The sequence below is a fragment of the Vulpes vulpes genome, chromosome 1 (assembly GCF_048418805.1).
Source record: "Vulpes vulpes isolate BD-2025 chromosome 1, VulVul3, whole genome shotgun sequence".
Classification (NCBI taxonomy): Eukaryota; Metazoa; Chordata; class Mammalia; order Carnivora; family Canidae; genus Vulpes; species Vulpes vulpes.
The window spans coordinates 8,868,861-8,888,574 of NC_132780.1; the positions used below are offsets into that span (position 1 = coordinate 8,868,861).

At 61.2% G+C, this 19,714-nt stretch overlaps 2 protein-coding genes and 1 non-coding gene across 4 annotated transcripts; 2 read left to right on the plus strand and 1 right to left on the minus strand.

Moving 5' to 3' along the window:
- The first annotated feature begins 909 nt into the window (after window positions 1-909).
- Window positions 910-3,485, plus strand: ZFP36 (ZFP36 ring finger protein). The gene is made up of 2 exons (XM_026010075.2): window positions 910-1,063; window positions 1,824-3,485. Exons 1-2 carry the CDS (start codon window positions 1,025-1,027, stop codon window positions 2,775-2,777), a joined length of 993 nt encoding a protein of 330 aa, XP_025865860.1. The 5' UTR covers window positions 910-1,024; the 3' UTR covers window positions 2,778-3,485.
- A 2,890-nt stretch (window positions 3,486-6,375) lies between these two features.
- Window positions 6,376-6,468, minus strand: TRNAI-UAU (transfer RNA isoleucine (anticodon UAU)). The gene is given in 2 exon segments: window positions 6,376-6,411; window positions 6,431-6,468. It is a non-coding gene; the product is annotated as a tRNA-Ile (tRNA).
- A 384-nt stretch (window positions 6,469-6,852) lies between these two features.
- On the plus strand, window positions 6,853-16,876 carry PLEKHG2 (pleckstrin homology and RhoGEF domain containing G2). 2 transcript variants are annotated; one of them, XM_026010073.2, is made up of 19 exons: window positions 6,853-7,608; window positions 8,266-8,392; window positions 9,217-9,488; window positions 9,565-9,665; window positions 10,437-10,503; window positions 10,647-10,693; window positions 10,937-11,087; window positions 11,357-11,494; window positions 11,656-11,856; window positions 12,290-12,382; window positions 12,473-12,559; window positions 12,919-12,952; window positions 13,046-13,147; window positions 13,269-13,316; window positions 13,396-13,434; window positions 13,596-13,612; window positions 13,737-13,913; window positions 14,023-14,947; window positions 15,026-16,876. In XM_026010073.2, the coding sequence occupies exons 2-19, from the start codon at window positions 8,284-8,286 to the stop codon at window positions 16,579-16,581; spliced, it is 4,164 nt and encodes a 1,387-aa protein (XP_025865858.2). In that variant the 5' UTR covers window positions 6,853-7,608; window positions 8,266-8,283; the 3' UTR covers window positions 16,582-16,876. The 2 variants fall into 2 exon arrangements, with proteins under 2 accessions (XP_025865858.2, XP_025865859.2); XM_026010074.2 differs by having other exon boundaries at window positions 6,878-7,608; window positions 9,220-9,488.
- Window positions 16,877-19,714: the final 2,838 nt, after the last annotated feature.

A 19,714-nucleotide genomic window follows, 5' to 3' on the forward strand; every position in this document is an offset into this window, starting at 1 on the left:
CGCCCTTCCCAATCTTGAGTTTTCTCAGAGGACGAACTTTTACTAACAGGTTCGACAACAGTAACTCGGCCTGGGTCTCCTCGTGTGTGAAACGGGCACAATGCGTCCTCGAGTGGATGGCCGTAAAGTACTTTCACGCAGCAGAGCTGGCGGGCGGGTACCGATCAGAGGGGCCATCTGCAGCGTGAGCTCCAGGGGCCCCCTTCCTGCCTCGCCAGGGATCCGGGGCCCCCGCCCCCGCGAGTCTCGGGGGCCAGGGGGCTGGTGACCAAGGTCTCCCGAGCTGGGCTGTTTGAGTGAGCCCGAGCCAGGCGCGCACGTCCCGGAATCCCCCACCTGGCCTGGGTCGCCCTTCCGTGTTGCTCCTACGGGATTTCTGGCCTGTCGGTGTTTGCTTCCCCCGGTTCATCCCCCCGCTTTTTCAGTTTACGCGACCCTCCCTCTCGCTTCCCCCTCTTTTGAGTTTGTCCCCCTGGGACTGTCTCTAACTTGCTTTTCCGTCTCCCAACTTCCCCGCCTCTCCCTGCCTCCGGGGCGCGCGCGGCTCTCCCGCCACGGCCGCGGCCCCGCGCGGTTCTCTCCCCGGCTCCGTTCCCGGCGCTCTCCTCTCCCCGCCCCCGGCCGTGGTCCCGCGCACGCCCTCTTGGCCTCGGCCCGTGTCGACTCCCAGGGGAGCCCTGCCCCCACCACGGCCCAGCTCGCTTCTCCGCGCCTCGCTCTCTCCAGCCTTGGAAACTGGGCCGACACCCCCCTGTCCCCCCTGCCCCCCCTGCCCCCACCCCCGGGCCGGGGCACTCCCCGCTTGCGGCCGCCCGCGGGGCCGGGCTCCGGTGCGTCCTGGCCGGGGGCCGGGCGGGCCTTGCTGGGGGCGCGCGTCCGGGAAGCGCCCCTTCTGGCCCCACCCACCCGGCCCGCCCCCCCTCGCCCGCCTCTATAAAAGCCCGGGCTCGGCCGGCCGACCGCAGCCTGACTTCAGCGCTCGCCCTCCCGGCCCGCTCCTCACCCCTCGGCCGCTCGCGCCGCCATGGATCGCGCCACCATGGACCTCACCGCCATCTACAAGGTGAGCCCCGCAGGCGACCCCCGGGGCCCGCCCGCCCCCCCAGGGCGACGAGCGCTAGTGCCCACAGCTCCGGCCCGGCCCGGGGGCCCTGCCTCCCTTCCCACAGCCGCGCGGCTCTCAGGAGGCGAAAACAGAGCCCGCGACTTTCGGGTCTCGGCCCTCGGGAGTCGGGAGGCCGGGGGACTCGTCGGAGTCCAGGGCTGCCTGGAGGCGGAAATGGCCCCACACCTGGCCTGACCCCCAGTGGTTGCTGAGGGCGCGGTTTGGCGCGGAGGCGGCCCTGGGCGCGGAGTCCCGGGGTGAGGGGGGGCCGACTCTGTCCCTCCGCCCCTCGGGCCAGCCAGAGCCTGGGAACTCTCGAGTGCGAGGGCTTCCCGACTCCGCGGCTAACTTTGCCCGCTTCTGCAGCTGTGAAACTGGAGAACCCGGTGCGAGGGGTCAGCTCCCCAGGGGCCCAGAGGCTCGAAATTGGGAGGACAGTGGTGTTGTCTGACTCTGGGGTCTTGTTTTGATCCGGCCTGGAGAGCCGGGGACTCTGGGTCCCTCGGGAGACACTTCTGTCGCGGGGGGGCGGGGGGGTGGTGAGATTCTGAACTTCCAAATCGGGATCCCTGCCATCTGGCACCCATATTTTAATGTGGGCAGGTGGGGCTCAGGCCGGGAGCCCACAAACCGGACTGGCAAGCTCTTAGGTGCCCTGCAGCTGGGGTGGGGCGTCACCCAGCATTTTCGGTTTCTTAACCGATCCTTGTTCCCACAGAGCCTCCTGTCGCTGAGCCCTGACATGCCATCTGACCACGGAGAGACGGAGTCCATCCCAGGCTGGCCCCCCTCCGGGCTCTGGAGCCCCAGCTCACCCGAGAGGAGCCGGGTTGGGATCAGTGGCCGCCTGCCTGGCCGCTCCACCAGCCTGGTGGAGAGTCCAAGCTGTGGCTGGGTGCCACCACCCCCGGGTTTCGCACCCCTGGCTCCCCGCCCAGGCCCTGAACTGTCGCCTTCACCCACCTCACCTACTGCGACTCCCACCACCTCATCCCGGTACAAGACCGAGCTGTGTCGGACCTTCTCCGAGAGTGGGCGCTGCCGCTACGGGGCTAAGTGCCAGTTTGCCCACGGGCTGGGCGAGCTGCGCCAGGCCAGCCGCCACCCCAAGTACAAGACCGAACTCTGCCACAAGTTCTACCTCCAGGGCGGCTGCCCCTACGGCTCACGCTGCCACTTCATCCACAACCCCAGCGAAGATCTGGCTGCCCCCGGCCACCCTCATGTGCTGCGCCAGAGCATCAGCTTCTCCGGCCTGCCCTCCGGCCGCCGACCGTCACCACCACCAGCAGGCCTGACAGGCCCTTCCCTGTCCTCCTGCTCCTTCTCTCCCTCCAGCTCCCCACCACCGCCACCTGGGGACCTTCCACTTTCACCCTCTGCGTTCTCTGCTGCCCCTGGGACCCCGGTGGCCCGAAGGGACCCCACCGCAGTCTGTTGCCCCTCCTGCCGAAGGGCTACCCCCAGTAGCGTCTGGGGGCCCTTGGGTGGCCTGGCTCGGAGCCCCTCTGCACAGTCCCTGGGATCTGATCCTGAAGAATATGCCAGCAGCGGCAGCAGCCTAGGGGGATCCGACTCGCCTGTTTTCGAGGCTGGGATTTTTGGGCCACCCCAGCCACCTGCAGCCCCCCGGCGACTCCCCATCTTCAACCGCATCTCTGTTTCTGAGTGACAAGTGCCCGCCCAGTACAGATCAGCTGGATCTCAAGGGGGCCATTTCTCTTTTGCTGTGGGTTCCACAGGGGCCCCGGGGCTGTGGGGAACTTGGGGGACTCAATCAAGTAGCCTCCCCCTACCTTCCAAAGTGCATTAACCCACTCCCCTGACCCCACGCTGGGGCAGGTCCCCAGTGTGCAAGCTCCGTGTTCATGGTGTTGGGGTGGGGAGTTTTCTGGGTCTTGTAAAAAAAAAGTATGTAGCAGATTTGAGGAAGGCAGTGAGCCCTCTACCCACCCCTCCCTTTCCCAATGCTGTGAATAATAGGCTCCCACTGCCCCCTCCCAATTTCTCCTAGACCCTGAGGTTCCAGAGTCTGGTGGTGACTGGAGCCTCCCCCAAGGGGGAATCCTGGTGCTCGAATTTCCCTCCAAAAGCAAGTAGCCAAAGCCATTGCCAAACCCCCCCACCCCCAATCCCCCCCAGCCATTGGGCCCTTTATTTATGACGACTTTATTTATTCTAATGGATTTTATAGTATTTATATATATTGGGTCGTCTGCTTCCCTTGTATTTTTCTTCCTCCTTTTTGTAATATTGGAAACGATGGAATAATTATTGTTATAAGTATGCTATAATAATATATTAAGTAATATATTGTTAAAAGTTTATTTTTGTGGTTTTTGGAATTTTTAAATAAAAGGAATCTGTGTGTAAACTGCAATCCCGGAGTCCTCTGCGGTCCAGAAGCGGTCGAGAGGGGCGGGGAGTGTTTAGAAGCGGGAGAGGGTAGGGTCCGCCGACGGCCCCTCCGCCCCCCTCCGCCCCGCAGGCCGAGCCGCCCGCGGCGCTTACCTGGCAGGAAGTGACGTCACCGGGCCCGGCCGTTCACCTGAGAGGGCGGGCCCAGGTGAGGTCACGCTCGGATCTCGGAGAGCCAGCTGCCGTCCGGCCGGGCTCCGTGACCCACAGCCCTCGGCCGGGCGCGGGCGGGACGGCATGTTTCCGTCCCCACGGGGCCGAGGGAGGAGGGCGGGGCGGAGAGGACGGAATGTGCCGGGGAGCGAGCCCAGGGCGCACGGGGGCGGCGCGGCGGGGGGGAGGGGGCATCCCGAAAGTCGGGGCGCCGGGGGTGCCGGCGGCCTTCCGGGACGTGACAGCCTGGGGTGGGGGGTGAGGGGGACTCAGGCTTTCGGGACCCGGGGGGAGGCGGCGTGAAAGCCTCAGGATTCGACTCTCGGAGTCTCCGCGCCCTGGAATCCTGGACTCTCGTGGCTCGGAAACCTTGCGGGGCGCGCCCAGTGCCGCCTGCGGCTTCCCGGCCCGACCTCCGAGGGGCAGGGTCGTGGCCCGTCGGGCCCCGAGGACTCGGCGTTGCGGGCCGTCGGCGTCCGGGGGCCTTGGGGGCGCGCGGCCGAGGCGGGGGACCCCCCCCCAGAGCCCGGGGCGGGTCGCGGCCGCGTCGGGCGGGGCCCGGGGGACCGCGGCGGCCTCGGACCATACAAGGCAACAGGCGGCGGGACCCACCCTGCGGCGGGGGAGCAGGCCGCCCCGCGCCCGGAAGCCGCCCCGCGTCAGCGCCGGCGCCCCGCCCCCCTTCCGCCGCCGCCTCCCCTGCCCCTTCCCCCGCTCCCCTCCCCCACTTCCCTCTCGGCTCCTCGGCCTCCCCCGTCAGTTCCTCCTCCCCTGACCCTCCCGCGCCGCCCTCCCCTCCCCCTCCCCCTCTCCAAGGCCGCCCCTCCCCCAGCAGCCCTCTCCCTTCCCCTGGTTCCCCATCCAGCCCCCCCCACCCCTTCCCCCTTCCTCTCTTTCCTTCAGTTCCCCTCCTCTCCCTGCCCCCCCCCCCCCACCCGGCCTGCCCTCTCCACCCTGTTCCTCCCTGCGTCTCACTCACTCATTGTCTGCTCGGTTCCACCTCTGCTCCCCACCCCTCTGCGCCCTCCTGCTGGGGTCCTGCCTCTGCCTCTCCCTCTCCAGTCCCCCCCTCCTCCTCTGCCCCCCTCCCCTCCTCCGGCCTCCGGGCCCTCTCCTCTTTGGTGCTCTCTCGCCCCCTGGCCGGCCCTGGCCATTCATCTCCCCTTCCAGGACACTGGCCTCCCCTCATTTTTAGGAAAGGGCTCAGATCCCCACGCTTAGGAGAAAGGGTTCGAGTAAAAGACAAACACGGAGACCCAAAGACACTGGGGAGGCGGAGAGCAAGAACAAGCCGCGCAGACGTCTACAGAAGACACGAAAGAAAGAGAAACTGACATCTCTGGCCCTTCCCTTAGCAAAAACAAAACAAAACAAAACAAAAAAACCAAAAAACAGGTTCTCTGCCCCTTCGAAAAACAGAAACTTCATCTTTGAAAATGACCCATACGGCCAGCTACCAGTGCCAAACACCTGCGAGTGCCCTTGGCTCCTCTTTGTCAAACCCACACCCCCGTCCAACAGCACTTCTGTCTGATTCATCCTGTACAGAGATCCACCTGCCTCCTGGGGGCCTCACCCGGGTCCCATGCTGCGGCCCCCACCTGGGTCCCATCCAGCATCATCTCCCCCCTGAACCTTCCTAGTAGCCCCTTCCCCCTCTCCTGGCTCAGGAACCTCCCTCCCCAACAAGACAACCACAGGGAACCTGTCCTGCCGCCTGAGTCAGTCAGGTCACATTAAAGGCAAAGTCCCAAGTCCTCACCAGCCTACAAGGCCTGGCTCTTATCTTTGGCCACTCTTGCTCCAGTCACTGGCTTCCTAGCCCCTCACCAATATAGCTGTCCTGCTTCAGCCCCGGGGCCTTTCCACCGACTGCTGCCTCTGCCTGGAATATACCCCCCAGGTATCCTCATGGCCTACTTCCCTCCTTGAGGTCTCTGCTCAGATGTCTCCTCAGTGAGATGGTGTTTCACTACTAGGATCACAATCCTCACTGAAGCTGGAACACCCTCATCTCATCCTCCCTACTTTGCTCTGCTTTTTCCCGGACATTCACCACCATGTAATATATAAAATGTAGTTTTCATGTTTACATGAAACCTCATTGGAGTGTCAAACCCTCAGAAGCAGGGACTTGGTCTTGTTAATTGCTCATGCCTAAACCCTAAACAGAAGTCAGCCACGTATTGGATGTTTAGCATTTGTTCAAAGAAACACATCAATGCAGGAAAAGGGAGGAAGAGAGGGAGTAGAAGTTAACTCCAAGACACAGGCGGAAAAAAATTAGTAACTATATGACGTGATTGATGTTAAGTAAACTTACAGTAATCATTTCACAATTTATGAATATATTGAATCATGTTGTACAATACGGTGTTATATGGAAAAAAAAAATCCAAGACAGAAAAGATGAAGAGGCAGTGCCATACACAGTTTGCGGAGGACACTACACCTCTACAGAAGTCTTAAACTGAGATTTGCAGACCCATTTAAGAGGCCATACTACCCTCTGGCGGCCCGGATGGAAACGGCACCTCCCCGCAACACAGGCCGCTCTCCCGGGCGATCGCGAGTTCCAGGAGTCTTTCCAGCCCGAAAACTCCGAAGATCAAAACATTCATTCCTATAACTGACGATGTGATGTTTTTGGTGATTTTTAAGATGTATACATTTCTAAAAAGAGGCCGAGGAAAAAGAGATGCTCCAGGTGAGGATCGAACTCACAACCTCGGCATCGCTCCGCTCGCACTGTCGTATAAGTACCGCGCGCTAACCGATTGCGCCACTGGAGCTCCGGCCGCACCCTCGCGTCGCGAGGTCCTTCAGTCGTTCTTGGCCACGTGACTTTACTGGACAACTCCGCCTTTTACTGCATATGCAAATAAGAATCTTTTGGTTGACCAATGGGAGAAAGCGGGCTACCAGTTCCGGATTCTCACGCCCCGAAGGCCCTTGCTGTAAAAGGGAAAAGTAAAAGAGAGGCGTTTGGAATGCGGGGGCGGGGCCTGCCTGGGACTCGCCTTCTCATGAATATTCAGAGCCAGGGGAGGGGTCTTAACCCTTTACCCGCTGGCCGGCCGGAAGGCAGCCCCTCCCCCCCGCGGGCGGGAACAGGATATGAGCCCGGGCGGCTGGGGGGGGGGGAGGGGAGGCCCCAGGCGACCGCCCCCCGCCTCACAGCTGGGACCGGACTCTCCCGCCACAGATGTGGCGCCGCCGCCGCGGGAGCCCCGCGGTACTCGTCCCAGAGCCTGAGGGGCTCAAAGTCGTGGACTCGGGAGTCGCGAGTGTGCACCGCGCCCTGAGAGACCCCGAAGCGCAGGCTAAAGGAGCCCAGATAGCCAGGTGCCCAGCGCCCCCTCCTGGAGGAGCCGGCAGTCCGGGACCTCAGACCGGCGCGATCCCGGAGGCCGAGCTTCCCGCACCCCGGTTTAAAGAACTTCGGATCCTGGACCGGTGACTTCCTCCAGGGTTCCCAGACACCCGAGCCCAGACATCCGAACTTGGCACACGGACTCCTAGCGCCCCAGCCAGTCTGGGGCTGAAACGCCCACTACTTCAAGGGGACCCAGGAATTTGGGACCCCGGCCTGGAGATGGTTTAACCTCTGCTCCTGGAGTTGGGAGAACTCGGGAATCCGGTCGCCCCACAGCCCTACCTAGAAGACTCAGGAATTTGGGTCCGCAGCGCCCCATCCGAGACCCAAGAGTCGGGACCCCCAGCATCCCTCGTTTAGAGGACCGAGCAGTTCGGACCGCTGCATCCCATTCTCCGAGAGACCCCGGATTCTGGTCCCCGGAGCCTGAGAACCCGAAGTGCACGCCCCTGACTCGCGGAGACCGGGGAGTCCGGCCTTGCGCCTCCCCGGGGACCGTGCTGGGGTCGAATAAGCAGCGAGCAGCCTCGGCTCGGGGCTGGAGACTCCCTGGGAGGTGAGGGGGGAGGCGAGGGGCCCCGACGGGCTGGGGGAGGGGGCGGCGCCGCAGCCGCCGAACAATGAGGGGGCGTGCCGGCGGGGGGCGAGCGGAGGCGCCGGCGGGAGTTTGGGTCTGGAGGGGTGTGGGAAGGCGCTGGGGACCCGGGCTGCGGCGGTGGGGACAGTAAGCGGATCGCGGAGGGACCGGCCGGAGGAGGGGAGGTGGGTCGAGGGCTCAGGGCCAGCGCCCCAACTCGCAGTCCCGGGCGGGGGAGGGAGCCGTCTGCAGGACCCTGGCATCCGGTCCCCCAGCCTCCTCCGCCCTCCCCTGGGACCCCGCGGCCTCCCGCCCACGGCTTTTCCCAGCCCTGCCCCTCGCCCTCCGCTCCAGCCGGAGCCCGAGCGTTCCCAGGATCCCTGAGCCGCCGGCCCGGACAGACCAGGCTCCCGGCTTCACTCTTCTTTGTCTCAACCTTTCCATCTTTTCCTCTGTGTTGCCTCTCCTTGTGCCCCTCTTTCTAGCGCTCGGCCTCCGTCTGCCCCATTCGTTACTCTCGGGGGTCCCGCGTGGGTTTAGACCGTGCTCCCAAGTCCCTGGCCCAATCTGTGAGTGTGGGCGGCGGGGGAGGCTGATGGGGTCCTCGCATCCCAGAAGGGGGTCTTCCTGCTGCAGCCGCTGAGCCGCTCAGCCATGCCCGAGGGAGCCCGGGGACCCAGCCTGTCCAAACCCAGCCCTGGCCTTGGCCGCGGCCCCACAGGTGAAGTGTGCAACTGTGCAGCTGTGTGTGAGACCCAGACAGGTGAGCGTGCAAGGGAGGGTGGGGGTCTGCTGGGCGTTTGTCCTTCATTCCGGGCACTGCAGCCCTCGGTGGCTGGCCGGGTGCTGGGCAGTGCTGACAACACAGGGTGACAGGGACAGTCCCAGCCCTGCCTACGCAGAGCTCTGCGCGGGCGGATGACACCGTCCCCAGACGGGGACAGCCCAGAGGGGGAAACCCAGGTCAGGGCTGGGACAGGGTGTAGGGGGGGTTGGTAGAGAAAGACCCGTCCCCTCACTGTGGGAGCCCCGTCTGGGAAGGCAGTGGATGCTGTGTGGAGGAGGGGACATCTAAACAGAACCGAAAGATTAGGAGGACGGAGTTGGGAAAAGCAAGGAAGAGTATTCTTCACGGAGGGAACGGTGTGTGCAGAGGTGAGAGAGGCTGTTTGGGTTTTTTTTAAGTGAGTGAAAGCAGTCGAATAGGACTGGTGAGAAGTGGTGTGGCTGTGCGAAGAGAGCAGAATGGAAAGGTCTTTAATGGCCGCGTTGCATAAGGCCCTGTGGATCTGATAAATTTGGACTTTATCCTCAGGATATGAAAGGGTTATGCTTGGAGTGACAGGGTCAAATGGGCCAATTAATAAAGATCTCCCAGGCTGACACATGGAGGTGGATTAGAAGAGTGGAGGCCAGAGCCCAGAGAAGACCTTGAAGGGAGAGGACTGGACAGGACCAGAGCAGACCAGGGCAGAGGAGAAGGGAACCCAGGGGAAAGCCCAGGCTCAACCGGGTGGGGGTGAGTGTAGGGCTGAGAGCACTCGCTGTGTTTGGGGAGACCCTCCCTGATCTGCTCCACACCCCCAGCAGCCCCTGCAACCCCGGCCATGGCCTCCCCCCGAGGTTCTGGGAGCTCCACATCCCTCAGCACTGTGGGCTCCGAGGGGGACCCGGCTCCGGGGCCCACCCCAGCTTGCTCAGCGTCCAGGCCAGAGCCCCTTCCAGGGCCCCCCATCCGCCTGCATCTGTCACCTGTGGGCACCCCGGGTTCGGCCAAACCCTCGAGGCTGGAGCGAGTGGCACGAGAGATCGTGGAGACAGAGCGGGCCTATGTCCGGGACCTTCGCAGCATCGTGGAGGTGAGGCAGGTGGGCACCTGAGCCCAGTGGGAACCCCGGCCGGCCTCCACCCCCATAACCCCAGTCACCCCCACAGGACTACCTGGGCCCTCTGCTGGACGGTGGGGTCCTGGGGCTGAGCGCGGAGCAGGTGGGCATACTATTTGCCAACATCGAGGACATCTACGAGTTCAGCAGGTCAGAGGCAGGAGGGATGGGCCAGGGCACCGGCCGGCAGGGTCAGGGGCGGTGGGCTGTAGCCTGACCCAAACCTTGGAGCCCCATCTTGCCCCGTCCAGGCTGGTACCTGGGCTGTAGCGCCACCGGGCAGGGATCACGACGGGGAGTGAGGACCCAGAGTGGCGGAGGGTGAGGGGGATGGAGTCTGAGGACCCAGATGAGGTCTAAATATTGGGGTGTCTCAGTACCATGTCAGGTCTGGGATCACGATGGATCCGGGGCTCCCGGGCCTGAAGATCATGCCAGTGTGAGCATTTTCATCACCATCCCGTCCTGGGAAACCCCTCAGTCCCAGACAAACCAGATGGTTGGCCGGGACCCAGCGAGGACGAGGCTGGGATCCAAGGATCTTGACACCTGCGAGCATCTTAATGAGATCTTGAGATCATTGCAGGAGATCTGAGAAGTCATGACAAGCTCTCAGGATCTTAAGATCATCACAGCTCTGAGGGTCATGATGCCCCTCTCCTGGGGTCATATCACAAGATTCCACCCCCCCCCCCCCTCAAGGCTCATGTCAGCTATAACAAGATTTTGGGCTGAGGAAGGTGACGCTGTCCGTGGATAAAGGCTGAGCAGGTTGTGATCTCCCGTGTAGCACTCAGAAGACTCCCTTTGGATAGGTGGCCCCTTGAGAGATCCTGACAGCCAAGTCCCCAGCTTCCTGGAGTCCTCCCGCAGGGGGCTTGGGGGCCGGGGCAGTCCCTCACCTCCCCCTCTCCCCCACAGTGAGCTCCTGGAGGACCTAGAGGGCAGCCCCAGTGCGGGGGGCATTGCCGAGTGCTTTGTGCAGAGGGTGAGTCAGGAGTGACGGTGCCCAGTTTGGGATGCAGTGGCCTGGGTAGGGGGTGGGGCAGGGCAGGCCTGGGCCAGGCCTGAGGGGCCCACGGGGTGGGGCAGTCACACCTCAGCTCTCCCCGACTCCCGTGTCCCCCGCAGAGTGAGGATTTTGACATCTACACGTTGTACTGCATGAACTACCCGAGGTGAGGGGTGAGGAGCCCCTGCTGGGCCCCAGGCCTTGCCCACTGAGCGGATGCGGATGCGCCAGCCAGCCTCCCTCCACCCCCTCCACCTCCACCCGCCCTGCTTGACCCCTGCCTGACCCCCCCACCTCTCCCTAAGCTGCCCCTGACCGCCCCCCAGTCCCCCAGCCCCTGCAACCCTGGCCACTCCCAGCCCGCCCACCGAGGCCGCCAGCTGACCCCTGACCCGTGCTGTGCCCCCAGCTCCCTAGCCCTGCTCCGGGAGCTGTCGCTGTCCCCGCCCGCAGCCCTGTGGTTGCAGGAGCGCCAGGCCCAGCTCCACCACTCGCTGCCCCTGCAGAGCTTCCTGCTCAAACCTGTTCAGCGGATCCTCAAGTACCACCTGCTGCTGCAGGTCAGCCGTGGCCCTGGGGGGCTGCTCGTAGTGGGGGGGGGGGGGTCCTGGTGGTACATCTGGAGGGTGGGCCAAAGGACAAGTCCCCTAGAAACCGGGACAGCAGTTGGGGCCGGGGCTTCTGGCGCCAGCTGATTCCACTTTCTGTCTCTGCTGTTTGTCCCCTTCTCTGGGTCGCCACGTCTGCCCCAACCTCTGTCTGTCTCCTGTCGTTCTCATCTTTCTCTCATGTCTGTCCCCTCCCTGGGTGCCTGGTGGCTGCCTGGCAGGAGCTTGGCAAGCACTGGGCGGAGGGCCCGGGCGCCGGGGGCCGCGAGATGGTGGAAGAGGCGATTGTGTCCATGACAGCCGTCGCCTGGTACATCAATGACATGAAACGCAAGCAGGAGCATGCTGCGCGCCTCCAGGTGACCCCAGCGGGGGAGGGGCGGCTGGACGGGGCAGGGGGGGCCTTTGGCAGGGGGAGGGTGGGGATCAGTGCTCCCCGGGTGGCCTCGGAGGGCCGTGTTGCTAACGCCCCTGTCTTGCTGTGCCCGCTTCTGCCGTCGCACCTGGCGGGGCCCGGCAGGAAGTGCAGCGGCGGCTGGGCGGCTGGACCGGCCCGGAGCTCAGCGCCTTCGGGGAGCTGGTGCTGGAGGGCGCCTTCCGAGGCGGCGGCGGGGGCGGCCCCCGACTTCGAGGGGGCGAGCGGCTGCTCTTTCTCTTCTCCCGGATGCTGCTCGTGGCCAAGCGCCGGGGACCGGAGTACACCTACAAGGGCCACATCTTCGTGAGTTCAGGGTTGGGGGCGAGGCCAGAGGGTTACCTGCCAGCTGTGTCGTATATACCAGTGTCCTTACAGGGAGGACCCGGGGCACGGTCTGCAAAAAAGGGACCACCCAGCTTAAAAGGGCCACATTTTCTTGAGTCCAAGGATGGGAGGGTGAGGTTTAATGAGGGGTGAGGCCAAGCAGGATGCAGGTGAGGACCTGGGGAGCGGGGGCTGGATTTGCCCACCTGGCAAGCATCTTCTTGATCCAGATGAAGGGGAGGGGCCGGTGAAGGAGGGCAGAGCCCAGCCTGGTGGGGAGGCTCACCAGGGGCAAAGAGGACCCACCACGCAACGTTAGGGGCACATCTGTCTGGGAGGTAGGGACCCAGATACGCACAGGAGGCCTCTGCCCAGTCTCAGGTTGCTGCCCCTCTGTCTCCCCTCACCCCAGTGCTGCAACCTGAGTGTGAGCGAGAGCCCTCGAGACCCTCTGGGGTTCAAGGTGTCCGATCTGACCATTCCCAAACACAGGCACCTGCTCCAGGTGAGTGCCAGGTGGGGCTGGGCGGTCAGGGTTCCCCTCGGTCCCTAGACCTCACACCCGGCTCCCTACTCCACCCCATCCCACCCCCAGGCCAAGAACCAAGAAGAGAAGAGGCTGTGGATTCACTGTCTCCAGCGCCTCTTCTTTGAGAACCACCCGGCCTCTATCCCTGCCAAGGTACAGCTCCTGCCCATCCGTGGGCCTTCAGCGTGCTGGAGGACTACCCCCGGGCCCCCCAGTACCGCAAGACCCTGAGTGCTGGGGGACCCACTTAGACTGTGATCGATAAATCACAGAGTCAGGCTGCCTGGGTTTGAATCCCAGCTCCACCCTGCGGCTCTGTGACTTCGGGCAAGTAACGCAACCTCTCTGGTCTCAGTTTCCTCCCCTGGAGGAATCAGCACCGACCCCCCAGAGTCGTGGTGATTGCTAACAATCATCAGCCTCACACGTAGCAGCACCCGTTACCGGGACTAGGACAGGGGTGCTCAGAGATGAGGCCTCTGGGACGCCACCCTTGTCCTTGTCTCTTTCAGGCGAAACAAGTTCTCCTTGAAAACAGCCTGCACTGTGAGTTGAGGCCTTGGGTTGGGAGGATGTGGGAGCAGAGGAATTCCTCCCCAAGGAGAAGGAGATTATTGGGTTCCAAATTTCTACCCCTAGGTGCTCCTAAAAGTAAGCCTATCCCAGAGCCCCTGACACCCCCGCTTGGGTCTCCCCGACCTCGAGACGCTAGAAGTTTCACTCCTGGACGAAGGAACACAGGTAAAGACGGAACCCTGAGGATCCCCCAACCTCTTCCCCCAGCAGCTGCACCCCCAGCCTTCTCCTCCTTCAGGAGCTGGGGCTGGGCCCCTCACGGGCTTCTAACCTGCCTCTCCCACAGCTCCGTCTCCAGGACCCTCTGCTACCCGCCGTGGCCGCAGACAGTCCGGTGAGTGTCCTCCACCTAAAGGTTGACTGGAGATTGCGGTGGGAGCTGGGCCCCTGACGTCACTGTGTCCTCTCCCCAGAGCCAATGAAGGACCCGTACGTTATGTTTCCACAGAACGGTACGTGACCGCCCTGGCCCAGCTGGGTGCAGCCCTGTCTGTCTTCACGGGGGATGGCCCATGTGCATGGGGGAGGGGTTGGCAGGGGCAGCTCATCGGTGGGGCAGGAAGGGCCTTATTCCTGCATCTCACTCTTCTCTTTCTCATCTCTCCATCCCCAGCTCAGCCTAGACTCAAGGTAAGAAGTCCCCTAGGGAAAAAAAAGTCCTCTAGGACAGGGTCTGGGGACCCAGACTCCTGGGTCTGGGAGGAGGGGACAGGGCCCTCGACTCCTACCCTCCATCCTCTCTCCTTGCTCACAGCACGCTGGCAGTGAGGGGGAGCTGTACCCCACCTTAGAGCCTCAGCCACCAGTTCCAGCTTCCGGACCCCCTGAGGACCTGGAAGACACTGGACCCCCTACCCTGGAACCCTCTGGGACCTCGATCACTGAAGAGATCCTGGAGCTGCTGAACCAGAGAGGCCTCCGGGATCCAGCGGTGAGCTGGGCATCCCAGCATCGTGTCCTCGGGGCTCTTGGCTGGGGGTCGGGGTGGGGGGCCAGCCCGCCCTGATTATCTTTGGCCTCTTCCACACTGCCCACTACAGCCATCGCCCCACGACATCCCCAAGTTCCCTGGAGACTCCCAGGTGCCGGAGGGCAGTGACCCCCTCACATTCCAAGCCCTGCCCAGCCGGGACTCTTCAGAAGAGGAGGAGGAGGAGGAGCTGGAAATGGACGAACGCGGGCCTTCCCCACTCCATGTCCTGGAGGGGCTCGAAAGTTCCAGCGCAGCTGAAAATCCTGACGTTCCCGGCCTTACGAAAAGTCCAGATACACCCAACCTCCCTGAAATTCCCAGCCTGTCTGAAATTCCCAAGATTCCCCACCTTCCCAGTCTGTCAGACATTTCCAGTGTTTTTGAAATGCCCTGCCTTCCAGCCATACCTAGTGTCCCTGACATTCCTAGTCTTCCCAGCGCTCCCACCCTGCCCTGTGACTCATGGCTCCAGGGACCTCTGCGGGGGCCCGATGAGGCCCTGGCCACCAGGAGAGAACTGTTCCCTGGAAGCAGTTCCACAAAACTGGGAGAGCCGTCCTCAGGCGGCAGGGCAGGGCGGGAGGAGGCTGCGGAAGGGGAGTCGTTCCCAGACTTCCAGCCGCAGGATGTCCCCCGAGATCAGGGATTCCCGGATGAGCTGGAATTCCGCTCCTGTTCGGAGATCCGGAGCGCCTGGCAGGCCCTGGAGCAGGGGCAGCTGGCCCGGCCGGGTTTCCCGGAGCCACTGCTCATCCTGGAAGATTCGGATCTGGGCGGAGGCAGCGGCGGGAGTGGGAAGGCAGGAGCCCCGAGTTCGAGTTCGGAGCGGGCGGCCTCCCGAGTGCGAGAGTTAGCCCGGCTTTACAGCGAGCGCATCCAGCAGATGCAGCGGGCTGAGACCCGGGCGTCGGCCAACGCCCCCCGCCGCCGGCCGCGCGCCCTGGCCCAACCGCAGCTGTCCCCCTGCCTGCCGCAGGAGCAGGCTGAGCCAGGTGAGGTCCAGGTGTGTGTCCGCAGAGACGGCCCACGCAGAGACGGGAGTGCTGACTCGGTTCTTTCTGTGCACACAGGGCCCCTGCCTGCCTTTGGACATGTGCTGGTTTGTGAGCTGGCCTTCCCGCTGACCTGTGCCCAGGAGTCTGTTCCTCTGGGTCCCGCCACCCGGGTTCAAGCCGCCACACCTTTGTCTAAGCAGGGAGGCTGCCTCGGGGGCGAGGGTCTAAAGGTTTCAAATTTGCCTGAGCAAGACCATCTGGGCATCCGGGTTCCTTCTGCGGCCCCGTTGTCTGAGCAGAGAGGCCTCTGGAATATACAGAGTGTGGCCGGAGCTGCCGCAGCCGTGCCGAAGCAGGAGGACGCCCCAGGTGTTCGGGTGCTGGCTACAGCTTTGCCTGCTCAGGAAGCCCCCCTGGAAATCCAAGTTCCAGGCACCCCTCCTTTGGCTGAGGATGGAGGCCATGTGGACATCCGGGATCCAAGCAGCCCTGCTTTGCCCAGGCGGGGATGCTGTTCCGATGTTACGGTTGTAGCCACGGCCACTATGCCGAAGCAAGAAGGTCACTTGCGCGCCCAGACCCCAGCCGGTACCCCGCTAACTAAGCAAGGAGGTCCCCGGGATGTTCAGTTCCCAGCCGGTGGCTGCGATCAGGCCGTGAACGCTTCGCTTATGTGTGGAGGGAACCATCAGATCCCAGACAGCACCCCACTGCCCCTGCGACACGAGCTCCCGGACATTCAGGCTCCAGGTGCCTCACCTGTGCCTGCATGTGGAGGCCACCTAAGCCATCAGGTCCCAGCCGGTGCTCCACTGTCTTCACCCCAAGACTGCTCAGACGTTCAGGCTCCAGACCCCTCGCCTTTGCCTGCACACAGGAGCTGCCTAGACGATCGGGTCCCAGCCAGCACGCCGCTATGTGTGCCCAACCCAGACGTTCCAGCTACCACACCTTTGCCCCAGCGACCAGGCCTCCCGGACACCCAAGTCCAGGCCCTCCCACCTTTGCCCGAGCAGGACAGCCTCCCAGACAGCCCCGGTCCATCTGCTGCACCTTTGTTGGAGCAGAAGAGCCTCACAGAAGGGCACGGTCCAGCTGCAATGCTTTCGCCCGAGCAAAGAGGCTCTCAGGACATCCAGGGCCTGGTACCCACCCCGGGCCAGAGCGCCGTGGTTATGTCCAAACCGGGAGGCCACCTGGTCTCTCCTGTAGTCCGGTCAGAGACTTCAGAGTTGACCCCGCCCCACAGTCCCGCTCCTCCAACCCGTCAGCTCCTGGGCCCCAATGCAGCTGCCCTCTCAAGATACCTGGCAGCCTCGTACATCAGCCAGAGCCTGGCTCGGCGGCAAGGGCCTGGGGGGGACGCTCCCGCAGCCTCCCGGGGTCCCTGGTCCTCCTCTGCCCCCGCATCGCGGGCACCTTCACCACCGCCCCAGCCCCAGCCCCCACCACCCCCAGCCAGGAGGCTCAGCTATGCCACCACGGTCAACATCCACGTCGGGGGTGGTGGGCGGCTGCGGCCGGCCAAGGCCCAGGTCAGGTTGAACCACCCCACTCTCCTGGCGCCCCCCCAGGAATCTGTGGGCCTTCGCGGGGCCCAGGGAACTCCTGATGCCCCTTTCCACACATGAGCCGGATGCCAGGCTTCTTGAAAAGCAAGGATCTCAACCAGATGCCACCAACCCTCAGAACTTCACCCTGAAGTCCAGACACTGAACACAGGTGTAAAAATTGCTGCAGCTTTTCAACTCCTGGGAGCTGCTTTGGCAAATGGTCCTTTTTACTTGCCTTGATTAACTCAACAGGGATGGGGAGGGGGATATCATTAATATTTTGTTAATATTATGAAATTCTGTATCTTTTCCCATTCTGGAGGCAGTGGGAGATGACAAGACAATGAATGCGAAGCTCTGACACATCCGTGAATCAGTGGTTCTGAATACTGGAGGCATCTCAAATAGTCTTTGAGAATTAGAACTCTCCATTACCATTCGGTGTTTGCTTTCAGAGTTCAGGAACTGCTCAATGTCATCCAGAAAAGCCAAGTTAAGCAGCTTCATTCCAAGTAGACTTGGAAGGCCATTCCCTTAGCAGTTCAGCCTGTTCCTGTGTCCCAGCTCATCTTGTTCAGCAGTCTCCGTCCATCTCCTGCCTGGCTACCTATTCCAACTTCAATCCATACGCTATGCTTTATTTCGTCCACTCTGTCTCTTCATCCACCCATCATCCTAACCCCCCATTCTCCTACCCATTCATCCATTCCTCCACTGTCTCCTGTCCATGTTGTCCAACCAACCCTTCTCCACTCATCCATCCCTCCAGATTTGCATCTCTACCCATTCATCTGTCTCTCACTGACTCAGCCATCTAATCCATCAGCGCAGCAACCCAGTATTCTCTACCACCATCCATCCTGCCTTAGATTCTTTTGGGTCTTGGAACGACAAGATTTCAGGGATTGTTTCACACTAACACTAGAGTGAATTGGGTTTGGGATTCTGGGAAGTCTGTTCCACATCGGATTTCACTCCCCGACACATGAATGTTCCAATTCTTGTGCCCACCTACACACATCGGATCTTCATACCCCCTCGCTCTAGTTCAGGACCTCTACAGTGCCTCTGTGCCCCCACTCCCAAGAAAGAAATTCAGGTCAGAGACAAAGGCTTTTATGTTAGAATCACTCTGCCTCCTCCCAGCAGTGGCATGCCTGGCGAGCAGCCGAATTTAAGCAGTTTCTTTGGTAATAGACTAGCTTCGTTCCTTGAACGTTAAACGTCTTGTACTTAGCACATTGTCTTACTTAATTTTCTCTGGAATTTCCTGAGGCACCACAGCGTCATAGCTGAGTTCAAATCCTGACTTTTCCAGTTGCTATATGACCTTCAAGTCTGGAGTCTGGGTCTTCTCAACTGCTACAGTTGAGAAATTCTAACAGTACCTGCCCTGTAAGATCATTGTTTGTAAAGATTCAGGGAGCACAGCCTCACTTCCCAAATGTATTTGAGCCTCTGACTCACCAGGGCATTGTTCAACTCACAGATCCCCAAGGACTCAGGCTCTTAGTTCCACCTATGGACTCAGAACCTCCAGGGCAGGAGCCTGGGAATCTGAAGTTTGAACAATCAGCTAACAGGAAAAAAAAAAAAAAAAAGATTGAGTACCAGCTGCATAGCACGAGCATTAGTCACTTTATGTGAACTCATTCACTTTGAATCCTCTCAAAGTCCCTAAAAGGCACGTGAGAATGGTTTCTGATCCTCACTTTAGAGAAAAACAGGCGTATATAGAGAAAGAAGGATTTGCCTAGTCACCTAGCTAAGAGTCCTCTTACCTAAGTGATTCTCCTATGCCAGGCATGGTTCAAGAAAACACTTTCCTTGGAATAAGGCTTGTAGCCTAGCACTCCCAGGGCCCCAGGTAAGTCTTAGTTGAGGAAAGTAGCCTAAACAAGGCCTGGCTCAATAAATACTAGCTGCTAGCTTCTTTCATTTGTTTATTGGATGGTTACTGAGCCATACAGCAGGGCCTGGGCCCGCTTGCTGCAGCCTCCCAGAGGTCAGGACGGAGGCTGGCCCTCCCCTCCTCCGCCCCCAGCTGCACATTCCCAACTGAAGGAAAGTTCTCAGCCTGACCCGGGCTCCCAGTGGCGCCGGAATTCCCGGTATTTGAGGAGGCGGCAGGGAAGGAGAAAGAGGCCGGCTACTCCATAGCCTCAAGTGGGGAAGGAGAGGCGAGCCCCCTCAGCCTTTCCAGATGCAAGATGCATCCCAGCTGTGCTTCTGGCACGGAGCCAGGAGCCTCAGAAGGGGGTCCCTCAACCCTGTAGGAAAACCTTGGACATCAGGCCTGCTTCAACCCCTCCTGATCCCTGCCCCTGGACTCCTACTCCCACCTGCCAGACTCCCAGCTCTCCCTCACAGCCCAAGCTGATACCTCCTCAGGTATACCTTCCTTGCAGGTCTACTACAACCTGCCCCACGTAAGCCCAGCCTTCTTCAAAGCCTCCAGTCAGTTCCATCAGGCTCTGCAGTAGGCCGCCAGTACCCTGCTGCCCTCTTTGGGACACTGAGGTTAATGCCAGCTAAACCTTTAACCCTTTACACCTTCAGTGCAAAACTTGGTGAGCTGCTCTTGTGGCCACCAGGTTAATTTTCATACCTACCATCTAGATACCTGCCCGCCACCAATCTCCCAGGAACACTTAGCTGGGCATCTACTTGGTGCGGTGCCCATCAACCCCACTGTCCATCTCTAAGAAGCGCTGAATATACTCTCTGTTACCAGTGCCGTCCTATAGAATTTTCCTCACAATCAAAGTGTTCTCTCATCTGCGTAGCCCAGTATGCCAGCCACACTAAGCTACTGTATTGAGTGGGGCATATACAAGCTTTCTTATAACTGCCCCACTAGACAGTAAATTTCAAGTTCCCTCTCATATATATATATATAAAAATCTGTAAATTTTTCCCTCAGCCAGCAACGTTCAACTGCCATACAATGTTCTTGCTAGTACCCCCAGCAGCCAGGGGAATAGTGTGGCACCCTGGGGACAATGACTGGGGTTATCCAAGTTGGCTGCAAGGTTAATGTGGGCGGAGATGCCCTTCCCTCTCAATGAAGGGCTCTCGCTTCCTGCAAAAATGGGAGGGGAAGCGCAGAACAAAAGTTAACTGAATCCACAAGCAACACTTTACTTTCCTATACATACACCAGCGCTGTCCCACAGAACTTTTTTAAACAATGGAAACATCCTGTGTTATA